This window comes from Sarcophilus harrisii, chromosome 2 (assembly GCF_902635505.1).
Source record: "Sarcophilus harrisii chromosome 2, mSarHar1.11, whole genome shotgun sequence".
NCBI lineage: Eukaryota > Metazoa > Chordata > Mammalia > Dasyuromorphia > Dasyuridae > Sarcophilus > Sarcophilus harrisii.
Genome location: NC_045427.1, coordinates 15129527 through 15151590, shown reverse-complemented (window position 1 = coordinate 15151590; position 22064 = coordinate 15129527). Strand labels below are relative to the sequence as shown.

General features: G+C 38.3%; 1 protein-coding gene across 4 annotated transcripts in view; it reads left to right on the top strand.

Moving 5' to 3' along the window:
* Positions 1-21850, top strand: part of PPP2R2A (protein phosphatase 2 regulatory subunit Balpha) — an 84055-nt gene extending 62205 nt beyond the window's left edge. For 3 of the 4 annotated variants that reach the window (XM_031949643.1, XM_031949644.1, XM_031949645.1), the window contains 7 exons: positions 3818-3983; positions 8602-8714; positions 11452-11629; positions 12040-12204; positions 13697-13866; positions 15726-15817; positions 20824-21365. In XM_031949643.1, coding sequence (XP_031805503.1) covers positions 3818-3983; positions 8602-8714; positions 11452-11629; positions 12040-12204; positions 13697-13866; positions 15726-15817; positions 20824-21103 — 1164 coding nt within the window. In that variant the 3' untranslated portion in view covers positions 21104-21365. Of the gene's footprint in view, positions 1-3817; positions 3984-8601; positions 8715-11451; positions 11630-12039; positions 12205-13696; positions 13867-15725; positions 15818-20823 lie in introns of all 4 variants that reach the window. The other variant, XM_031949642.1, reaches the window with a different exon arrangement.
* Positions 21851-22064: the final 214 nt, after the last annotated feature.

Here is a 22064-nt window from a genome sequence, read left to right as displayed (position 1 = left end):
GATAAAAGAATATCTGTATGTCAGATAAGCAGACACTATTCAGCTCTCCAAACTTGCATTCCTGCTTTTCTGCAATTTCTCTAGGAACTTCCTGCATTCATCTTGTCTCAGCTGATTGTTGCTTGAGACTTTTTTCCCTTACACCACCCCAATTGCTGCCTTTCCACCAAAGCTGTTCTTTTCTTTATTTGGTTTACACTGAGATAAGTTAACATTTTATGTGTGCGTGCATGTATTTAAACATTTCTGATTTTCAGAGCTAACCTAGAAACCTAAATGCTACTTTCAACATTAGAACTTTGGACCCATTTGTTTTGGAAACACAAAGTCTCCCAGAAATTGTAAGCTATCTATGCTAGTTGTTTTCTTTTTCTTCCACATATTTTAGCATTTTATATTTTCACTGTATCACTTTTAAAAATGGTTTCTTATATTGTTTTATTTCTGGTGTTGCCTCTCCCAATTAGCTTCATTACCTTGTTCAAATGTGGACAAGGACTGATTTTTGTTATGCCATAGCAATTAAAATAATAGCAAATGCAAAATCAGACATGTGATAAATGACCGACCAGTAAAACGATTCTGAATGTGATGAATGATTCAGAAGGCACTTCAGAACAGTCTCAGGAGCCCAAATCTTTATCATCGGCAGTTACCATTGTATTGGCAAAAGGCAGAAGAGTTCAGTTTCCATTTATGTGCAGAGACCTCAATGTAATAGTAATGATAACTCATGTACTTGAGGTTTATTAAAAACACGCTGACTCATTTGGTCCTTATAGCAACCTGCTTTATGGGTGAATAAACAGGGTAAGAGCTGAAGTGGCCTGGTGCAGTTGCAGAGCTGATGGAGCAGTTGAGGCAAGATTTGAACCCAGGCCTTTCCTGACTCCTTGTCCAGCAACAAAGCTGGTTGATGATCTCTTCTCAGCCTCCAGGCTTCTTGAGCCATGGAGCATTCTTTCCCAGCTCCAAGCCCCTTGCTCATCAGCTGCACCATGTCTCCTGACAGAGGGTCCCTCAGACTCCCAACTATACCCTCCGAATGACTCAAACAGAAGCCATTGTCTTTGCCCTAAGTGCAGCCTCTCTGGCTGTGCCCGTTGTCCCTTGGCCCAGATGTGCTGCCTTCTCTGCCTTTGCTCCTTCTCTCTCCTGGCCTCCACATGGTTCTGGTCCTCCTCTCCTTTGCCTAAATGACAGAATGGCCTCCCTGCCTCCATGCTGCTGTCAGAGCAGCTTCTTCAACCCTTTCTTGGGGATGCCTCCACTCAGCCCTTCCTGTTAGCTCTGCAGGGGGCAGCAGAGGCCGCCTTGGGCCCTCAGCCCTATGTTATGTTCTCCTCTGTGTGGGTGCTCGCTCAGCAGCTGTTTCCTTTGTTTTTATAGTCATGCCTGGTACCCAGCAGACCCACACTTAATGAAGCTTGTTGATACCCCGTATTCTTAGCCTCATTAAGCCTCATTATTCCCTTTTCCGGCTATCTGCTGAGGGTTAACAGTGAGAGGTGCACAGGGCTGCTGCTGTCAGCCTGGGAGACGCCGCAGGTGTTCTTGGGGGGTAGGGAGAGGACACTTGGTCAGACAGGGGCCTTCCCAGGGAGGAAGTGGCCAGGTCCTGTCTCAGGGAGCCTCTCTGAAAGTCCACGGACCACTAATGGCCCTCCCCTTTATCTTCACTCTCGTTTGGTGCTAAATGCACCCTAAAATTCATTTTGTGGATGAATTTTTCCGTTGCAAGCCCATGAAGAAGGAAGATGTAATAGATTTTTTTATCAGCACCACCTAGTGGTTGCTTGGCAGAATTACTATTTTAAATTTTTTACAGCTTTGGGTGGTAGATTCTTTAGCAAAAACAAAGACTGTTTTGTGATTAAAGAGAAGGAAAGTTGTCATTAAGTTTTATTTATTTAGTAGGATTCTATTTAGTAGGATTTTTGCTGTTTTATATTGCCTTTCATTAGTCTATCCTTTAAAATTTTTTCCCCCCCCCAAGATAAAGCCATAAGACTTTTTGATCTTGAATTCATATGCTTAAAATTCTCACTTTGGCCAGTTTTTAAGGCTAAACTCGGGCTAAAGTGATCAAAAATGATACTGTCATCACTTCATGTCCATCAAATGAATAAACATGCTAAAATATGGTATTAATTATTGAAAACACTGAACAGGCAGACATTAGATTCTTAGAATTATGAATAGAAATAAATAGTGGTGAGTCAGTGAAGTAAGTATATGAAGATTGAAGGTAAATATATGTAGGAAGAATTCTTATAAATTGATTCAGAATGAAAAATGCAAAGTCAAATGATCCATATACATTGACTACAAAAATCATCTGAGCTCTGGTTTAAAACCATTGACATTGTTAGGACTGGACTTTAACAGCTAAAGAATATGGTCTCTTCCCTCCTCCGTCCCGTCCCCCCCTTTTGTAAAAAAGTTGAGAAGTGTTTTTTTGCATTCTAAATGTACATTTTATAAAGGATTTTCTTAAGTGTTGGGAAGTCTCCATTGTATCAAAAGCAAATATAGTAGTTCTGAGTATGAGGAATCCTCTTCACTAGGGACATCACAAGCAGTGTTGGACTTAGACAAGTCCTCCCAGGGAGGTTAAGTGATTTTATCAGGTCATTTTGCTAGTGAGGGTCACAGCTTAAGTCTTCTTGGCCAACTTTCTTGTTATTCCATGTGAATATTTACCACAATTTTTAAAAAATTGATTTTTATGATATATTGTTTGCATTTCAGTATTCACATAATCAGATTTGTGTAAGTGCCTTTTTGTTTATATGTGTTATTTGAAATTAAAAGGAAAAAAAAAAAGCTGGGTTAGTGGCAAGAGTGCAAGATTTCAATCTCCCCCTCTAATATCTAGTAGATGATCAATCCTGGACAAGACCTTTCATCTCCTTAAGCTGATAGATAACTCATGGACATAGAATGTTGTTGTGAGGCTCAAGATGTATTTTCATTGAACCATTTCTGCTTCATATGTGTTTACTGGTTGAATAATTAAATAATTTCTCCATTTGAGCATTTATCAACAGCTGACTTTGAATAACATGCTTGTGCATTTTGATTTGAACACTATTGTTATAATCTACGGCAGTAACTTAGTGTAGTATCCTTTTAAATTAACTGAGTATGAAAAAAATAATATCCATCTTGTTTGAATAGGTCACAGATATGATTATGCATATAAAGTGAGCACTTTAAATTATCACAGTTATTGATTAAGAAAGAAAGCTGATGGATAATTTGAAATCCTGTTTGGCTGTTAGACATTTCTTCACTAATATTAATTGCATCAGATATATTTCTCAGTACTTGTGAGGAAGCCTTTCCAGTTGTGCAATAAATAGTCTAAAGGCAGACACATGGAAAAGTGACCAAAAGAATAAAAATAAATCTCATACCAGATAATTGGGGAATTGATTCTGGAAATACTACTATAAATCAATCTATTCTGAATTGCCTCGCTCATCTCATTTTTGCTAATTTAAGCAATGGCACATAATGCTCAAGATCTTATCCAGCTAAAATATTCTATTATTTTACAAAGTATCATTCTTTTATACATAATGTAAAGGCAAAATTCAAGTAATTAAAGTATTTCCATTAAAACGAAAATTCTACATATTTAAAAAAAAAAAACCCCGCCAAAAAACAAAACATTGTCCCAGTATTGTGGTGCATGAGCATGTTTTGAAATCACTGTCTATTTGTTGAAACTTCTTTAACTAAAAAAAATGCATTGAATTTACCTTGTAAAAGCTCCTCAGCAGAGTCACCAGAATCTTTGTTTGCATTTTAGAACAAAACCCAAACGCATAGCAGAGGAGAATACAATGTTTACAGCACCTTCCAGAGCCATGAACCTGAGTTTGACTACTTGAAAAGTTTAGAAATTGAAGAAAAGATCAACAAGATTAGGTGGTTGCCTCAGAAAAATGCTGCTCAATTTTTATTATCTACCAATGGTAAGCAAAACATTTCTTATATTGTCAGTTTGGGAGGAAAAAAAGATGGGATCCTGGTTAAATATTCGCTGTGGGCTTGGTAAGTTTGGAAATTTGTGTGATGGAGGGAGAAGCTGGGGAAGCTATCAGACATTTGATTTTGGCATTCACTTTTTAGAATAACTTTGACTTTCTCACCCCACTCTTGTTTTCTTTCTTTCTTATTTAAACCCTTCGCTTCTTATTAAGTTGAGACAAAGCCTCAAGATAATTTTTTCTGTAACATAATTCATTTATAAACATAGTAGAAGTTTACCCATTAAACACAGTCTGCCTACAGGTAGGTAGTTGTTCAGCTCCTAGGTTCTGTCTCACTTTAGTATATCATATTTAGCACTCGGAATAATGACAGTCACATAGTATGTGTTTATTAAATGCTTGTTGCTAGCTTGTGTAAAAAGCCCTTATTTTGATCACCTTATTTATGAATATCTCTCTCTGTGTGTATGTACACATTGATATATACCTATCAATGGGCTGCCCCAATGGTGCGAGAAAGGAGCTTCTTACTCTCATCCATTAGAGAACTGATATCTTCCCAAATAGTCCTATGTGAACATTGTTCCTTTGTGTGTAAAATAAACTTTTTGTTCAACACGTTCAGGGAAAGTTGAAAAAGAATTCTTTCTGAGACTTCTATGGGACCTTCTTTCAAAAAATGTCCAGATGAGCAGTTAGTCATTACTGGGAGAAGGTGGTCCAGAGGACTGGGCATTCTGGCTTTGTTATGCTTAGGAGAAGAGAATATTGGCACAAGTTTCCTGTTTTCCAAAAGGATATTGATAAGCCACAGTGTTTGGGACAGGGCAGTCAGGGGAGTCAAGGGACTGGCAACCATGGATTCTCTCCCCACTTTGTGGGGCGAGGAGGGGAACCAGTAACTTTTGAGACCTTTGAAGGGCCCTCCTGGTCTTGGTCTGAGATCTCTCTGCTCAGTGGTGTGTGCCCTTTCATAAGGCAGTCAGATAGGAGTCCATAGAGAAGTGCTCTCTGTGGGCTAGTGGCTTTTGTCTGTGGGTGGTGTTCTTTACACAGCTCAGGAGGGAAGAAGTGCCTGAGATTCAGCGGCTGTGCCCATGGGCTTAGGGTCCAGGGGTAATGAGCAGTAGAGTAAGTTATGCTTGGCAGTCTGCTTCTAAATCCACAAAAGTGGGGAGGAGGAGATGGAGGCCAACCCCATTCACAGCATTAATAATATACAGATGATGGGCATTTTAGCATTTAGTGTGTGCCAGACATGTGCTGAAGGCTTTGTGATTATGGTCTCCAGTTGTTTGATTTGAGAGAACTAAGGTGGAGTTAACCAACTTGTGAAGAATTGTGCCGCTAGTGAGTTTCTAGGGCTGGACTTGAACCTAGCCTTTCTTTACTTCAGGTTCATATCTGGTGCCCTGTGCACAGCTATCTAGATGCAGAGATGAAGCCTCAGCAGTTTGGAAAATTTTATAGGGAAAAAAAGAAAATTGCTTTTGAATGAGAGGTTAAGAGATAGGTTTGGAATATATCTGCTGTTAAACAGGCCAGTTGGTCCATTTAAAAATGTATATAGAACATTCTTAGTTATAGGGGTAGAAGAATAAATCTTAGACAAATGCAGGCATTGTATGCATGGTATGTGTTAAATCTAGTAGCTAAATCCACTATTTGCATGTTATATAGAAGAGGATAAGGTAGGTCAGGGATTGTGCTGGTTTCATGTTCTTCCAGCAAGGTTGTGCTTGAAGATTCTGCAAGTGAAGTATCAGCAGTATGTAACCGGAGGATTCTCGGAAGAACAGGCTGGTCATCAAAGTGGCAGAGGAATTACAGACAAAATTACCAGCTTTCATTGGATTATAGAGAAAGAAGGGAATTCCAGAAAAACCAAGAAAGTCCATGCTTCCTTGGTTACAATAAAGCCTTTGAACTATGGATTGTACTCAAGGGATTGGAAATACCAGACCCTTTTACTTGTTTCCTGAGGAACCTGTATGGAGGCTAAGAAGCAAGGGTTAGGACTGAACATGGAACAGCTGTTTGATTTTAAGTTTGGAAAAGGAAAATGACAGAACTGCATATTGTCACCCTATTTATTTAATTTATATGGAAATTACACCTTGTGAAATGCAGGTCTTGAAGAATCAAGCCAGAATTAAAATTTTTGGGATAAATTTCAACAATCTCAAATGTGCAGATGTTACCACTTTGCAGATAAGAGGCCTCTTGATGAGCGTGGAAGACGAAGGTGTAAAGGTGGTTGGAAGCTTCATGTTTAAAAAAAACAAAAACAAAATAACTTTCTTGGCATTTAGTCCTACCACTTCCTGGCAAATAAAGGGAGAAGAGATTGGAAGCAGTGTCAGATTTTATATTCTTGGGCTCAAAGATCAATGCACACAGCATGCAGCGACTGCAGCCATGAGATTAAATGGTGGTTGCTCCGAGAAGGAAAGCTCTGACAAATCTGACAGTGGACTAAAAAAGCAGAGTCCAAGGTCCTTATAGTCAAAGATATGGGTTTTCCAGTAGCAATGTATGTTTGTAAGAGTTGAACTATAAGGTAAGCTGAGGAATTGATGCTTTTGAATTGCGGTACTGGAGAAGATTTGAGGGTCTCTTAGATAGGAAGGAGGAGCAGATCACTCAATACTTAAATTAAGACTATTGATTAGAAGGCCAAATGCTGCAGTTTAAATTCTTTGGTCCCATAATGAGAAGCTGGGGATTAATTGGAAAAGATCCTGATGTGAGGGCAGGTTGATGGCAAAAGGAAAAGGTGTTGGTAGGATGAGATAGAGAATAGCATGGAAACAAGGAATTTTGAGAAATGGTGCAGGACAGAAGAGTTGGACACGACTGAAAAACTGAAGAAAATCAATAAAAGGGATTTTTCAGAAAGAACTGAAAAGTTGTTGGATGTTGGCTAGGGATGCCTCTTTGTAGGAGATGATGTGCACAAAAGCAGAATATATAGGAGCAGAGGAGTCAAATTTAAGGACTCAAATGTATTGGGGAAATATTTAGCAAAATAGAAAACTACACATAATATTATCAAGGTTTTGTCTTAAGTAATTTTGTGCCTTTAGGGATTTTTATATGGTCTTCATTTCTGTTTGTATTCAACACAGTTGTATTAGAGACTTTTCTTTCCTAATAGTTCTTATTTCCACTTTTTCCACTGTCCATATGCTCCAAATCTTAGGCCTTTGTGTTTCTCTGAACTTTTAAAACAGAAAATGTCTCCTTAGAACTAATCAGAGTCTTTCCCCTATATGTTTAGAAGAATTGGAAAAAGTGTCAAAAAGATGCTATCTATGAAATTTAGCTGTCAAAACACTTCTCCCTCCCCTTTTTGTCCTTCATTCTTATAGTAATTGGTAGAACTCCAACTCTGGGTGGGACCTTAATGTGTACTAGCCACAGAACCAGTGTGAAACTTCACCCAGGTGAGCTGCTGAGCACTGTGACTGATGTATGCTCCTGCAGACTTTTCATCTCAAATCTCTCCTTTTTGAATTAGGGACCTAGGCTCGGAGCTGCTGAGGACTAGGCATCTTCCTTCATAATGTGGATAAGAACACCCCATTTCCCAGGATCAGGTTAATTACATTTTAGTAAGATTAAGTAAAAGGCAGCATTGGACGATCATCAAAGCTGTATATTTTGAACTGGGCGAAGACACAGTTTTTGTTTTGTTATTGTCAAAAAAAAAAAACAAAAAACAACAACAACAATAAAACAGCCCAACTTAACCATTTTCCTTGTTAAAAAAGTTTTTAGGAATATCTTGAAAGTTTGTTTTTAAATTTTTGTTCCAGTTACATGTAAAAATGTATCTTTAACATTCTTTTTTTTTTTTTTTTTTAAATGTTGAGTTCAGTTTTCTTCCTTTCTTCCTTGCCCTATGGAGAACACAAGCAGCTTTATGTTTTACATGTACAGTCATACAAAACATTTTCATATTAGTCATGCTCTGCAATAATAGACCAAAACAAAGTAAAAAATAGTATGCTTCAATCTGCATTTGGTTTTTTTTTCTGGAGGAAGATAGCATTTTTCATCATATGTGAAGTTTAAAAGGATTACAGAAAGTCTTCTCTAGCAATGTGGGATGTAGCCTACAAAACATTTATGGAAAGATGATGGGATGCCAGAGTTTCGTGAAACTTGTAAAATTCTCAGCTCTTTCTTATTCTTCTATTGGCAATTTTATTGATGAGAACAAAGAAAGGACAGAGGTGAAATGACTGACTTTGGGTAAGCATCCGAGTTGCCCCAAAATTGTTGAGGGTGCTGCACAACCAGTTCTGATTCTTGACTTCCAAGAAAGGAAAGATTCTATAAAGAACTTGGGGAGGAGATGTCTAGCTATTGCTTATTGGTGATATTGGTGACTTGTGGATGGGTAAAGTATATGTACTTTGATATATTTGGGTTAAATTTAGTAAGTAGCCCAACAGTTTTGAAGCAATTAAGGAGGTACTGATAGTTAGGACATCGAATACTGTGTGACAGATGCTTATTTTAAAATGTATTTAGTGCTTTTTTGGTCCATAAAATTGGTCTTGCAAGAAGAGTAATTTTTCCTTTTTCTTCTTAGATAAAACAATAAAGTTATGGAAAATATCTGAAAGGGACAAAAGACCAGAGGGATATAATTTAAAAGAAGAAGATGGACGATATAGAGATCCTACAACAGTTACTACACTACGGGTAAGTATATTTTAGGTGTTGTATTAGAGATCTTAGTTATCAGATAGATAGCTCCAAAATAGTGGACAGGGGAAAAGAAAGGGAATGATATTCCAGATCTCAATAATTAGAGAAAACCAAATAACAGCCAGTCTTGGGTTCCATCTTGTCTACATCAGAGTCATCAAAATGACAAATGTTGGCGTGCCTGCATGGAAACTGGATTTGATGTCTTGCTGGTTGGAGCTTTGAATTGTCCCACTGTTAAGGAAAGCATATGCTGAAAGTCACTAAAAGTGCATACTGTTTGATCTAGTGTTAAAGTGCTATGCCCCAAAGATATTTAAAAAAAAAAAAAAAGAGGAAAGGAATCCACATGCATAAGCATATTTGTAGCAGCTTGTTTCACGGTGGTATAGAATTGGAAACTAAAGAGGTTCCCATCAGTTGGCAAACTATCTGGACAAATTATTGTATGTGAATGCATTAGGTTATCATTGTATCCTAAAAAATGTTGAAGGGCTAGGAGTTTGGAGAAGCCTGGGAATAGTAACGTGTAATGATTATAGAGGACCACTTGATAAAACAAGGTGCTGCCCACCTCGTGATCAAGAAAATGAAACACAATGTGGCCATGGTCAGTATAGGAATTGATTTTGTTTAACTGTGTATTTTAGAGATTTTGTTTTTCTTTTCTCCCTCCCATCCCCAATTAGAGACATGAGATTAAAAGCCTTAAAAAAGGATTTTGTGTTTTTGTACCTGTTAGACTAAGAACTAGAGAGACTTAATTTTTCCCCATGGCTGCCATTTGGTTTGAACACAGCAGATAAATCCAAATGAATTCAGACAAATCACATTCTCTAGTTAATCAGAGGAACAAAAGATTTGTTTCTACTTTGATAATTTATTGTTCCTTAAAAGAAAGGTATACGCATTAAAGCGTGTACTTTATTTAGTAAGTTACTACCAGCTGCATACAATGTGTTTTAACTGAGTGGTAATTTTTTGGCTTTGTTTTCCTCACTTAAATGCTTGGAGTTGTTACATATTATTGTTTTCATTCTGCTTTCTTTCATTGAAATTTATTCATATAAGTCTTCCTATACTTCTTTGAATGCTTCATTCTTGTCCCTACTAGTATTTCATTGCATTCCTATGTCACTATTTGGACATTACTTATTGTTAGGCACGGTTTTTTTCCCCTAATTTTTTTTAAAAGTAGAAATAGCATGGCAACAAATATTCATATTGGTATCTGTGGGAGACATGGGGTGACATCAACCTCCTTGTCAAACATTATGTTGGACAATTTTTTTCATCATCAGTAATCTTCAGTTTCTTAAATTGTAGGTCATGACCCTCTATGGGGTTGCAGAGCTGAATGTGAGAGTTGCGAAATTGCAATTTATTATCAGTAAATGTTTGGTTTGTGTACTTATTTTATTTACCTATATACATATCCTGGATCATTTTAAAAGGGGTCACAAGTGGAAAAAGTTTAAGAAGCCCCAATCTATTTTACCTTAAATCATCTTTGTTGTGTTACAGCTTTAAGAATTTTTACTTTATCTATAACATTAATATTGTCATTTATATTCAAATAATTTGGACATTTAGATTATATTTTAATATGTGGTATAAGATGTTATTCTGAGCCAATTTTCTAAAAAAATTGCTTTCTAATTTTTTCTAGCAGTTTATTTTGGAATAAAAAGATTCACAGTGTTTTGTCTTTTTGGCTTACTTATGAATAGACTACTATATAGGTTTGCTTTGATGTTTTATTTCTTTACTTATTGTTAGTCATTTCAGTTGAGTCCAACTTTTTATGATTACTTTTAGGATTTTCTTGGCAAAGATACTGCAGTGGTTTGCTATTTCTTTCTGTAGTCTGTTTTAACAGATGAGGAAAACTGAGGCAAACACTTGTTATGTGACTTGTCCAGAGTCTCATAGCTAGTAAGTGTGAGACTGGATTTTAATTCTTGAAGATGAGTCTTCCTGATTGAAGGCCTGGTGTTCCACCTAGCTGCCCTGTCTAATTTCTGCTAGGGAACAACTTTTCTATTTTTTTTTTATTTATTATCAAAGCCTTTAAGTAATTATTGCTGTGTAATAGAATTGGGGATTTGATGATGCCCTCTTATTTCCTTTTAAAAATTGTTTCCCTTGATGTTTTAAAGTTTTTCTTCTTCTGTATGAATTTAATTATTTTTGTGTTGATTCTTTTGAAGTTTCTCCTTGTTAATTTGATTAATACAGTATTAAAGCTATAAGTTAATTTGGATAGGGTCATCCTTTTTGGAAATTTCTTTTGTTAGGAACACTAAGTTCTGATTCCAGATCTGCAGCTTTTAATTGACATGGATGATTTTGGCAAACCCCTCCTCACTCATATCCTTGGAAACTATTATTACTCTCTCTTGAGAGTAAAAGGTTGGAACACTATGGGATCCCTCAATTCTCTCAAATCTGTCACGTAACCAAGTTAAAACTAATTTGTCTATAAATTATAAAAAGAGTCTGTAGCACCTCTAATATAGATTAAATAAATTATCTAAATTTCTTATTTATCTTGATTAAAAAGCATGAGGAGAAGATTCAAACATAAGACTTACCTAGCACTTAGAAAATAGTAATAACTTTGCTTTAATTTGTCTTACTACAAGATTAGTGTAATGGGAATATTATTGTGAAGTCTTGAAATTGTTTTTACTTTATAAATACTGATAATTTTCATTTATCTAATTGACAGGTGCCAGTGTTTAGGCCCATGGATCTGATGGTTGAGGCGAGTCCAAGGAGAATATTTGCCAATGCTCATACATATCACATTAACTCTATCTCTATCAATAGTGATTATGAAACATATTTATCTGCAGATGATTTGCGGATTAATCTTTGGCACCTTGAAATTACAGACCGAAGTTTTAGTATCCATTTCAGTGTGGGATTTAATGGGAAATCATTGAATATTGTTGTAATCACCATTTTCTAACTATTTACTGCTTATTACAAAGATTATACAAGTTTCTGGTTTATACAAAGAGGGGATTTTTAAATGGTCTCGATCTCTGTCTCTCTGCATGCATTTAAGATTGAACTAAATGTGTGCTGGAGGGGATTGCCTTTAACATTTACCTTTACTGGGGTGATACTGGGATTTTTCTTCCCCCTCTTTTGGCTTTTTGTGCTATCTCACTAAGAATTGAAAATTGTGTTGATGACTAAACAGAAACAGTCTGTGTTTTTAAAATAATTTGGAAATAAAGTAAAGTGCTTACATGAAATGTTAAGACTACAGCATTGTTAAGTTGAAATTCTTTAATAAAATGCTAACCAGATATTGTAGATATCAAGCCTGCCAACATGGAAGAGTTGACTGAGGTGATCACGGCGGCCGAGTTCCATCCCAACAGCTGTAATACATTTGTGTACAGCAGCAGTAAAGGGACAATTCGACTGTGTGATATGAGGGCCTCGGCCCTCTGTGACCGGCATTCAAAATGTAAGTCATATGAAGGGTTCATCCCCGACTGGCACCGCATCAGGGGCGTCACATTGTCTCTTCTCTCTTGACTCAGTGCACGTGGGTCATTGGCACAGTGCATTGTTTTTTGAGCATTCACTTAGCATCATGTAATACTGACCTTCCCATGTTTCTTTGAGTTCTCTAGTCCTTCTCTTAGAGGTGCCTACTGGCATATTGTGTGCATTTATTACAGGCTGCTTGCCTTCCTATTTTATCATGTTTTTGGCCATTCTTTAATGGTTGGAGCACATATTTTGTTTCTAATTTTTGTCTTGTCATTAATAATACTCCTGAAAATAATTGTTTTTTTATTGCTATTATCCTCCTTGGGATGTGATCCAGTAGTGGAATCTCTGGGTCAAAGAGTATGAAGAAGTTAGTAACTTTTCTTATGTAATAAAAAAATGATTCTCCTAAATGGTTCAACCAAAGCATAGCCTCATAATTAGTACATTTATGTGCCACATTTTGCCAGTTTTTTCAGTATATTTTCAGAATCTTAACTTGGTAAGTGTGAAGTTATTTTAACATTTCTCCGTGATTTGCTAATCTTGGAAAAGTTTCAGGTGGTTATTGATAATCCATATTTCCCCATCCGAAAAAGATTTTTGTATTTTGCACATTGCACTTTGGTTTCATAATTACAGCATTCTGCCATCACACCAAATGAAGTTTTGAGAGTTTCTTCCTTTCCTTTTATGGTGTCATTTCCTTTGTTAAGAAGGATATCAAGATGCAAGAGGCCCTTGTAGCTACTGTACTAGAGGAAGATACTTTGCCAAGTCAGGCCGACATTAGGGCAGAGCGCTATATCATATAGTTTAGGGCCTTGGGCTCACAACAGCTCTGGGTGGCCGTAGCCAAGGTATCCAGCTCTCAGAGTCTCTGCCCTTTTCTTTTTAAACATCTGAAGGTTTGACAGTGTGATGTCTAAGGGTGCATAATAATCCATCTGATTGTATGTTTTCATTTAAGCTTAGAGTAGAATAGAAGAGAGATCTCAATCGGAGCTCTTTATTTGTTGAGGCATCTCCATGTTCAGCTGATCTGTTTTAAGAAACTGTGGCCCTAAACCACTTTTTGTTCTTTTGCCATTTGGATGTGACACTGCATTAAACTTATTATGAAATGGCACTAATTTTTTCAGTTGATGCCAAGATAGCAGGGCTAGTGCCCTCAAACTCAGGGATCTCTTGGACCCTAGAGATGGCTCCAGAGACTGGGGATGCGAGGTTGACAGAGACTCTGCCCTGAGTTTTCAGATGGAGTGGGGTAGAAAATGCATATCTTTGGGGGGGGGGGGGGGGGGGGGGGGGTGGGGGGGGGGGGGGGGGGGGGGGCAGGGAGAGGCCTCGTGAAGCTGGCCAAGTGAGATCCTTTTTTGTGGACGTATTCATCAGCAATTATTACATTTTCTCTATCTGAATTTTTTGTGCCTTGCCCTTTTCTGTTTGTTTTCTCTTTTAAGTGTTTGAGGAACCTGAAGATCCCAGTAACAGGTCCTTTTTCTCTGAAATTATTTCTTCCATTTCGGATGTCAAATTCAGCCATAGTGGTCGATATATGATGACTAGAGATTACCTGTCAGTAAAAATCTGGGATTTAAACATGGAAAACAGACCTGTGGAAACCTACCAGGTATTTATAGTTTTTAAAAACCATTGAACTTATGGGTGTGCCTCTGGGTGTGGGGGCTTTTCTGTGTGTGAGTGGATTTGATAGTAAGTATTCTGGAGAGCAAGGTGATTGTGTCCCTTCAGTCTGCCTTGGCTTGGGGCACCCTTCGTAGATGCTGTCTAGGGTTTGACAGCTTATAGCCTGCTAGGTCAAGCAGTCTGCCAGTGTCAGGCTGGAGAGAGGTTTGGGATCATGGGGGTGATGAACCTGTGAATGCTCTGGGTCGGTCCAGTGAACTTGGATGGGGTCCCTTCTATGTGCTAGGAATGCTCTGGAAACGTGGCTCCTGATCTCAGGTAGCTTTTAACCCCAAAGGAGGCAGAGGAAGGCAGAGAGGTGACTCTCAGGCACCCGGCACTGGGCAAATGAAACTGGACAGGGCCCAGGTCTGGACGAGTGAGCCAAGTGGCCCCAGAGTGGGGGAGGGATAGGGGGAGGCTGAGACAGGTGGGTCAGTCTTTGATAGCAAGATGGTGGGAAGATGTAATGTGATGGATTTCTTCTGGGGGAGATATTAGTGGTTGAGAATGGGCAGGGCAGTAGATTCAAAGTGAAACTCCCACTGGATCTGAGATGAGGGAGGGTGACAGGTGACAGGTGACGCGTCCTAGGTGAGACGTTCCAGGGGCCACGGGGAGTGCTGATGTAATGGACAATGATGCAGCCGGAGGCACAACTGCAAAGGAATAGATCGGCATCCACGGCAAATTTTTTAAAAGGATGCTCAGCCCCATTTCATTTTGTCATTGATTCTTGTCTTTTAATTTAGCTGCTACCATTTATGCAGAACCTCTACAAGAAACCCTCCCTAATTTTAAGAGAATTTATTAAACAAAGACTTCCATAAACCTTGGTTAGGTCCCGAGGACAGAGAATGCTGCCTGAGCATTGCAGAATTCTTACAGAGTACCATACTCTTAATTCTTTATATTGATATATAAATGAGATTATCTTATTTTATACTTTGGAAACATAACCCAAGTGGAACAATTCAGGTCGCCAGATGAGTCTTATTTTATCTGATTAATCGGATTGTCTATTGATGTGTGAATTATGTACACATACAACCTGAATCATCTCATTCTAGTACAACTCCTGGGGAATCCGAATTTAAGAATTCCAATTTCCTAGGAATTCTTTATTACATAATTTTTCTTTCAAGACTTGTCTTCAAATAAACAGGCAGATCCCATAAAGCAAATCTTCATGTAATGGGGTTTTAGAGTACTAGTTAAGTTACTGGGAGGAAAGCAGCATGATCTTGTCAGTCTATTTATATAATAGCTAATATCTTTGATTCTGTCTTGGAAATTTTTTTTTGCAAATTGGAAAAATTAAAGTCTTTATAGTTAGTTAATCCGTAGCAAATTGTAATGGACCTTTAAAGTACAGTTTATTTTAAATTAGGTAAAGGCTCTTTAACTTTTCCTTTTGACCTAATGAGTCATGTTTTTAAATGTATAAAATAAGTGAAGTTATTAACATATTAAGAAAACCAAAGTCCCAAACCCTCCCACTCCGATCCTCTTAGCCCAGGGGACACAAGGAGCATTGAGAGTCTCAAGGGATGATGGTACTGGCATCATTATGAAACGTTCTTTTATCTGGACGTGTCAAAGTTGGATTGAATATTGTCTCTTCACTGGTGATAAACTTTGAGGGCCAACTGTGGTTCATAAGTGTAATGCTGAAATATTGTTCTAGAAGAGTATCTGAATCTTCTTGTTTGTGGAATATAAATTTTAATGATTTTCTCAGCTTCTACAAGTAAGCTTTAAAGTATCGTTAACTTCTGTTCTTCCCTTTTCCCTTCCTTTCAGGTGCATGAATACCTCAGAAGTAAACTTTGCTCACTGTATGAGAATGACTGCATTTTTGACAAATTTGAGTGTTGTTGGAATGGATCAGACAGGTAATTTGGTTTTAATTTGAATGGTCCATAAAATTGTGACCATTACTTGAGGAAGGGTTAGGGGTCACTCCAGGTCAAAGAAGAGATTTCTATCCCATTTAAGCTTCTCACTGTACACTAAATATGTTAAGTTTACAGTATTTTTATATTAGGAAAGGCTTATACTTGTTTGGATGTAAGATTGACCTTGAGTGTTTAATTTAGTTTAATGATTGTTCTTCTGTGAATTGAATTCTAAAATGTTACAACATAAGTGACTAACCAGTGCCACATTAGATGACATTATTTTAATGTATTATTTCAAATGTCTTTTCTTACTTATTGTAGGATCCCATCAAAGTAGCTGGTTTTATGTCTTTTGATACAATAAAATGAAATATTTTAGATATAGAAGTTTGGAAATTTTTGTTTAAAAAAAGAAAAAAGAGAAGAGATTGTTGGCTAAAAAAAGAAAGCCAACAATCCTCTTCTACTTACTGGATTATCACACATGTGGTCACTTTGAACTAGGATAAAACTGCTCCTTTATTTCAGTTAATTATTCATTACTTTTGAATTGTTTTACTAGCAGAAGAGCTTCTTTTGAGACCTTTCAAATTTCTATCATAAATTTGTAATAATGCCTGCCATATGGTGCTTGGAGGGTTGTAGAGCACCTAATGTGAATTAGAAAGAGTTCTGTGTGCCTGTGCTAGTCCTGTAGGTCTGGGAAAGCTCCTCAGTTGTCCTCCAAGCTCGAGCACCTGACAACATTGAACAGAAGCAGTGTCCCCAGGGTGCTCGCTTCTGACAGCTGACCATGGAAAGGTCCCTTTTCTCTCTTCCCTCATGTTTCCCGGGAGGCTTAGGTACCGAGTCAGGATTAAGCAGAATGGCATCTCATTAACTCAAGCTAAGTTGGAGAAAGGTGGCAGCAGTGTCTTGAACCAACTAGCTTCAAGATTTTTAAGAGTCTTACACTATTGCTATGGGAAGCCATGCTGACTCAGAGAGAGAGCTTCAGAAATATTTATGGCTGAACCCCTCCTTAACCCTCTCCCCCATCCCCAGCCTCACTAAAATATTTTAGCAGATTCAAGGTTGTAAGATTTTGTTGCTCCCTGAACCATAGGTTACTGTAGGATTGCAAAGCATTTACATGTGATCTCTGGCTGGTTCCCTATAGCAGCTCTGGAATGTAAAAATACTTGAGGAATTATCTTCATCTTCCAGGACAGGATCTTGACTCTTTCTTTTCCCAGGACTTCATGCCTAGTGGGAAGAATCTGAACCTTCCATCCTACATCTGCTTCCTTGGTCTTCATGAACTCTGACCTTTCCCAGTGTGGCTGCTCTTGTTTGTCTTTATTATTTAAGAGGCTTCCATTTTTACTGTTCATTTTCTTTCAAAAGAAGAGTCAACTCTGAAACATTTTAATCAGATTACTCTTTGTCCCTGTTCTCTCTCATTCTCTCTTCTCCCACCCTTGTTGAATTGTTGATCCTGGAGAAGGGATTGCTTTAAAATGAACTTTTTACGGTTTTTATTAGGAAAACTACATGTGTCTCAAATCTGTCTTCTTTCCACTGCTATGATCATTACCCTTTAAGAAGTAAGCAAAACATACACACATTGGCTATATCTGAAAGGACAAATTTTGTATCTTTAGTTGATGAACAATCTAGAAAAGGGACACATCTGAAAGGGTATGCTTCGATATTGATTTTGTGGAACTGGCTGATCATGGCATTATATGCAATTCTCAATTCCTTGAAAATTTTCTTTTTCTTTTTTTTAATAGCTTTTTATTTACAAGTTATATGCATGGGTAATTTTTCAGCATTGACAATTGCCAAACCTTTTGTTCCAATTTTTCCCCTCCTTCCCCCCACCCTTTCCCCTAGATGGCAGGATGACCAATACATGTTAAATATATTAAAGTATAAATTAAATACAAAATAAGTTTACATGACCAAACCGTTATTTTGCTGTACAAAAAGAATCGGACTCTGAAATATTGTACAACTAGTCTGTGAAGGAAATAAAAATGCAGTCAGACAAAAATATAGGGATTGGGAATTCAATGTAATGATTCTTAGTCATCTCCCAGAGTTCTTTTCCTGGGTGTAGCTGGTTCAGTTCATTACTGCTCCATTGGAACTGATTTGGTTCATCTCGTTGCTGAGGAGGGCCACGTCCATCAGAATTGATCATCATGTAGTATTGTTGTTGAAGTATATAATGATCTCCTGGCCCTGCTTATTTCACTTGGCATCAGTTCATGTAAGTCTCTCAGGCCTTTCTGAAATCGTCCTGTTGGTCATTTCTTACAGAACAATAATATTCCATAATATTCATATACCACAATTTATTCATCCATTTTCCAATTGATGGGCATCCACTCAGTTCCCAGTTTCTGGCCACTACAAAGAGGGCTGCCACAAACATTCGTGCACATACAGGTCCCTTTCCCTTCTTTACGATCTCTTTGGGATATAAGCCCAGTAGTAACACTGCTGGATCAAAGGTTATGCACAGTTTGATAACTTTTTGACCATAGTTCCAAATTGCTCTCCAGAATGGCTGGATGTATTCACAATTCCATCAACAACGTATCAGTGTCCCTGTTTTCCCACATCCCCTCCAACATTCCGCATTATTTTTCCCTGTCATTCTAGCCAGTGTGACAGGTGTGTAGTGGTATCTCAGAGTTGTCTTAATTTGCATTTCTCTGATTAATATTGACTTGGAGCATCTTTTCATATGGCTAGATATAGTTTCAATTTCTTCGTCTGAGAGTTGTCTGTTCATACCCTTTGACCATTTATCAATTGGAGAATGGCTTTCCCTTCCTTCCCTCCACCTCTTCCCCCCTAGATGGCAGGCAGTTCCATACATGTTAAACATGTTAAAGTACATGTTAAATACAATATGTGTACATATTTATACAGTTCCCTTGTTATACAAGAAAAATTGAACTTAGAAAGGTAAAAATAACCTTGGAAGAAAAAACACAAATACAAGCTAAGAACAATAGAAAGGGTGCAAATGCTATGTTGTAGTTCACACTTATTTTCCAGTGTTCTTTTTACTTGGGTGTAGCTGGTTCTGTGAGCAGTCTTTTCTTTATGGAACATTCCAATCTACTTTAAAATAGTTTTTATTGTTGATATTTTGCCTTAATGGAAGCTCATATTTATTTGGACTTTCAGGTTTGCATAGTGTTTTTTCATACATTCTCACAAGAATCCTAAGATAGATGCTGTTTTTTAGCCCCATTTTACAGGCGAGGAAACAGGCCTTGGAGAGGCTAAATGACTTGCCCAGGACCACACAGCCAGTAAATGTCTTGAAGCAGGATTTTGATCCTAGATCCATTGTCTGCCTACTGCATCTTCTACTCATTTATTAGGTCTATTTCTGCTTGTTGGGAATAAGCTTTTATTGTGTATTTGAAAACACTGGTCATTTTTCTTATCAAGTCTTCCCTTCTTCAGGCTAAATATCCAATTCCTTCAACTGGTTATCAAACAGTATAGTTGTGATAACCTTATCATCTTGGTTGCTTTTCTGGGCCCACTGGTATAGGCTTGTCCTTCTAAAAATGTAGTATTTACATCAGATCACAAGATTTCAGCCAAAGTCTTTATAGTCTGAGAGAGCATCAGCTTATTTTAGTCATCACACTGTCCTGTTGACTCTTTCTGGCCCACTTCCCCCCAATCCCTCCTTACTTGGATGCTGCCCCTGGAGCTGAATTCCAAACTAGACTCCTGCATTCATAGACTTTCCTCCCTTGTAGATCCCCTTTGTTTTGTTTTTCCTCTTTAGAATGTAGGCACCTTCCGGGTAGTCACTGTCTTAGCTGGCACAAAGGAAATAGTTCACGGATGGGTGGCATTGCTTCTTGTTCACTCTTCCTTGTGCCTACATTTCATTAACCCCTTTCCCCCAAATTCTGTTGTTGCCTAAATTACTATCTAGCTGTTTCTTCCAACTGAGCTTTTGAACCCAAATGTAGGACTGCTTTATAATTTTTCTTTCCTTTTTTTTTTTTTAATTTTTTAATTTTTTTATTTTAAAGCTTTATATTTTCAAAACACGTGCACGGATGATTTTTCAATATTGCCCCTAGCATAGTCTCATAGCAGTTTCCGAGTTTGCCCTCCTTCGTACTCCCTTCCCCCCCCCCCCCCCCCCCCCCCCCCCCCCCCCCCCCCCCCCCCCCCCCCCCCCCCCCCCCCCCAATGGCACTGCTTCATATCATTTCAGTGAAGCATCTTGGAACTGTCTCAGGAAAGACAGCTCTCCAGATGCTGCTGTGGTCTTGGGGCAAAGGTTGGAGGGAAACCTTGTGGGAGATGTGAACTGTCCAGTCAGTGGCTCTGTTCTTCTTCCATTGATGTATTTTTGGGATTCCATCATGTCATGTTAGCTTTTCTGTACTGGCTTTTGTTTAATCAGACCATTTAATTAGAAGTTTTTGCCCCAGTTTTGATAAACCTGGTAACACACGGAACTGCTGAAGTAGGCAGCCCCTCTTCTACCTCTTGCTATTTGTGTTCTCTTGTCTCTGCATTCAATGTGTGGAGCCATTATCCCCACCAAAAGTGGCTATTTTGAGTAATATAGCTACAATGCGCATAAATACTCTTTAATTTGGGATCACCGATGTAGCCTTCTATCCTTGATGATGATGATGATGATGATGAATGGTTATTCCTCCAGTCTTCTAAAATGCCTCCTTGTGACCGAGAGGCAGCTCAGGTCGTGAGCATTTGTTGGTGGCCATCTTGGCCAAAGCTGGGTCCGTACCATGTTGGCAGCCGCTTCTGGGAAGTCAGGGGGTGGGGGGCTGGAAGCCTTCTCCCCTGAGAAGATCAGGTGGCAGGTTGGACTCTGCCTGAGGAGATTAGTTTGTGCCTCTCTCTGTACCCCCCCGCCCCTTCTTTGCTTCTCTCCCGTTTCCTGCTAGAAAGTCGTTTTCAGTATCAAGTAACGGACTTTTCTCTCTTTGGTTTTCCAGTGTTGTCATGACGGGATCTTACAATAATTTCTTCAGAATGTTTGACAGAAACACAAAGCGAGATATCACCCTAGAAGCATCCCGAGAGAACAATAAGCCACGCACTGTTTTGAAGCCACGCAAAGTCTGTGCAAGTGGCAAGCGAAAGAAAGATGAAATAAGTGTCGACAGCCTAGACTTCAACAAGAAAATCCTTCACACAGCTTGGCACCCCAAGGAAAATATCATTGCTGTAGCTACTACAAACAACCTGTATATATTTCAAGACAAAGTGAATTAGGGTTGGCATTCCTAGCAGGAGTCCACTTCTTGCATAGTTGAGATAGTTGAATCTAGCATTTGTACCTGTAAAAGAGAGAGAGAAAGAGAGGTCCATTGTGGCACCCCTTTCCAGTGTTTAAAAATGTGCCATGTGACAACACATTTTTATAGCTACATGGAGAAAGCTCTGTTGATGATTCACGGTGGTGTTCTCCATGTCTGCTAGCCATTTAGGTAAGGGTAGGGCACTTTTAATTTAAATGACTACTTGCACCATCTTGCCTAATGGACTAGATTGGACTGTGTCAACATTGGTTTACTCCACTTTTTATGCCTTCCATTGTGATGACGTCAAACACAGTGAAAGCCTTCAGTCATGCTATGGGATTTAATTGTGTAACCTCATTACTGTATCATTTGTGGCCCTTTTTTATTAAATACAGCTCATTCTTACTGTGGCTTGTAGCATTCCTCCTCCTCTGGCCTCCTGGACTCCTCCCCATCACCTCTCTTACCCACTTCCCCTCCACCCAGCCCTGGTGGTGGTGTATTCAAAAAGAAAGAAAAAGAAATAAAGCACATGAAATGGGTCAGTTTGGGGTCAATGGTAAAGGGGGTTTATGTTGCGAACAAATGTTTTAATGACAGTTGGACTGTAATCACTCCTTGCCGTGTCTGGCACCAAAAAAAAAAAAAAAAAAAAAAAACAAAATAAGAGAGAGAGAAAAAAAAAAACTACTGAATAAAAGTGACAAAGAATGGAGAATCTGGTTTTTTTCTTTGTAATCTACCTCTTCATACCAATTTTTTTTTTATGTTTTATAATAGATATATTGAGATAGTGATCATTTTCATGAGTGTTTTTCCCTCTTTTGTGGTAATTACTTTAACCAGTGTTCTTTACATGTGGAAGGAGTTTAGAAAAAAATGCTTCGAAGAAATTGATCATCCTCACTTCACAAACCTCAAAAGGCTAGTAG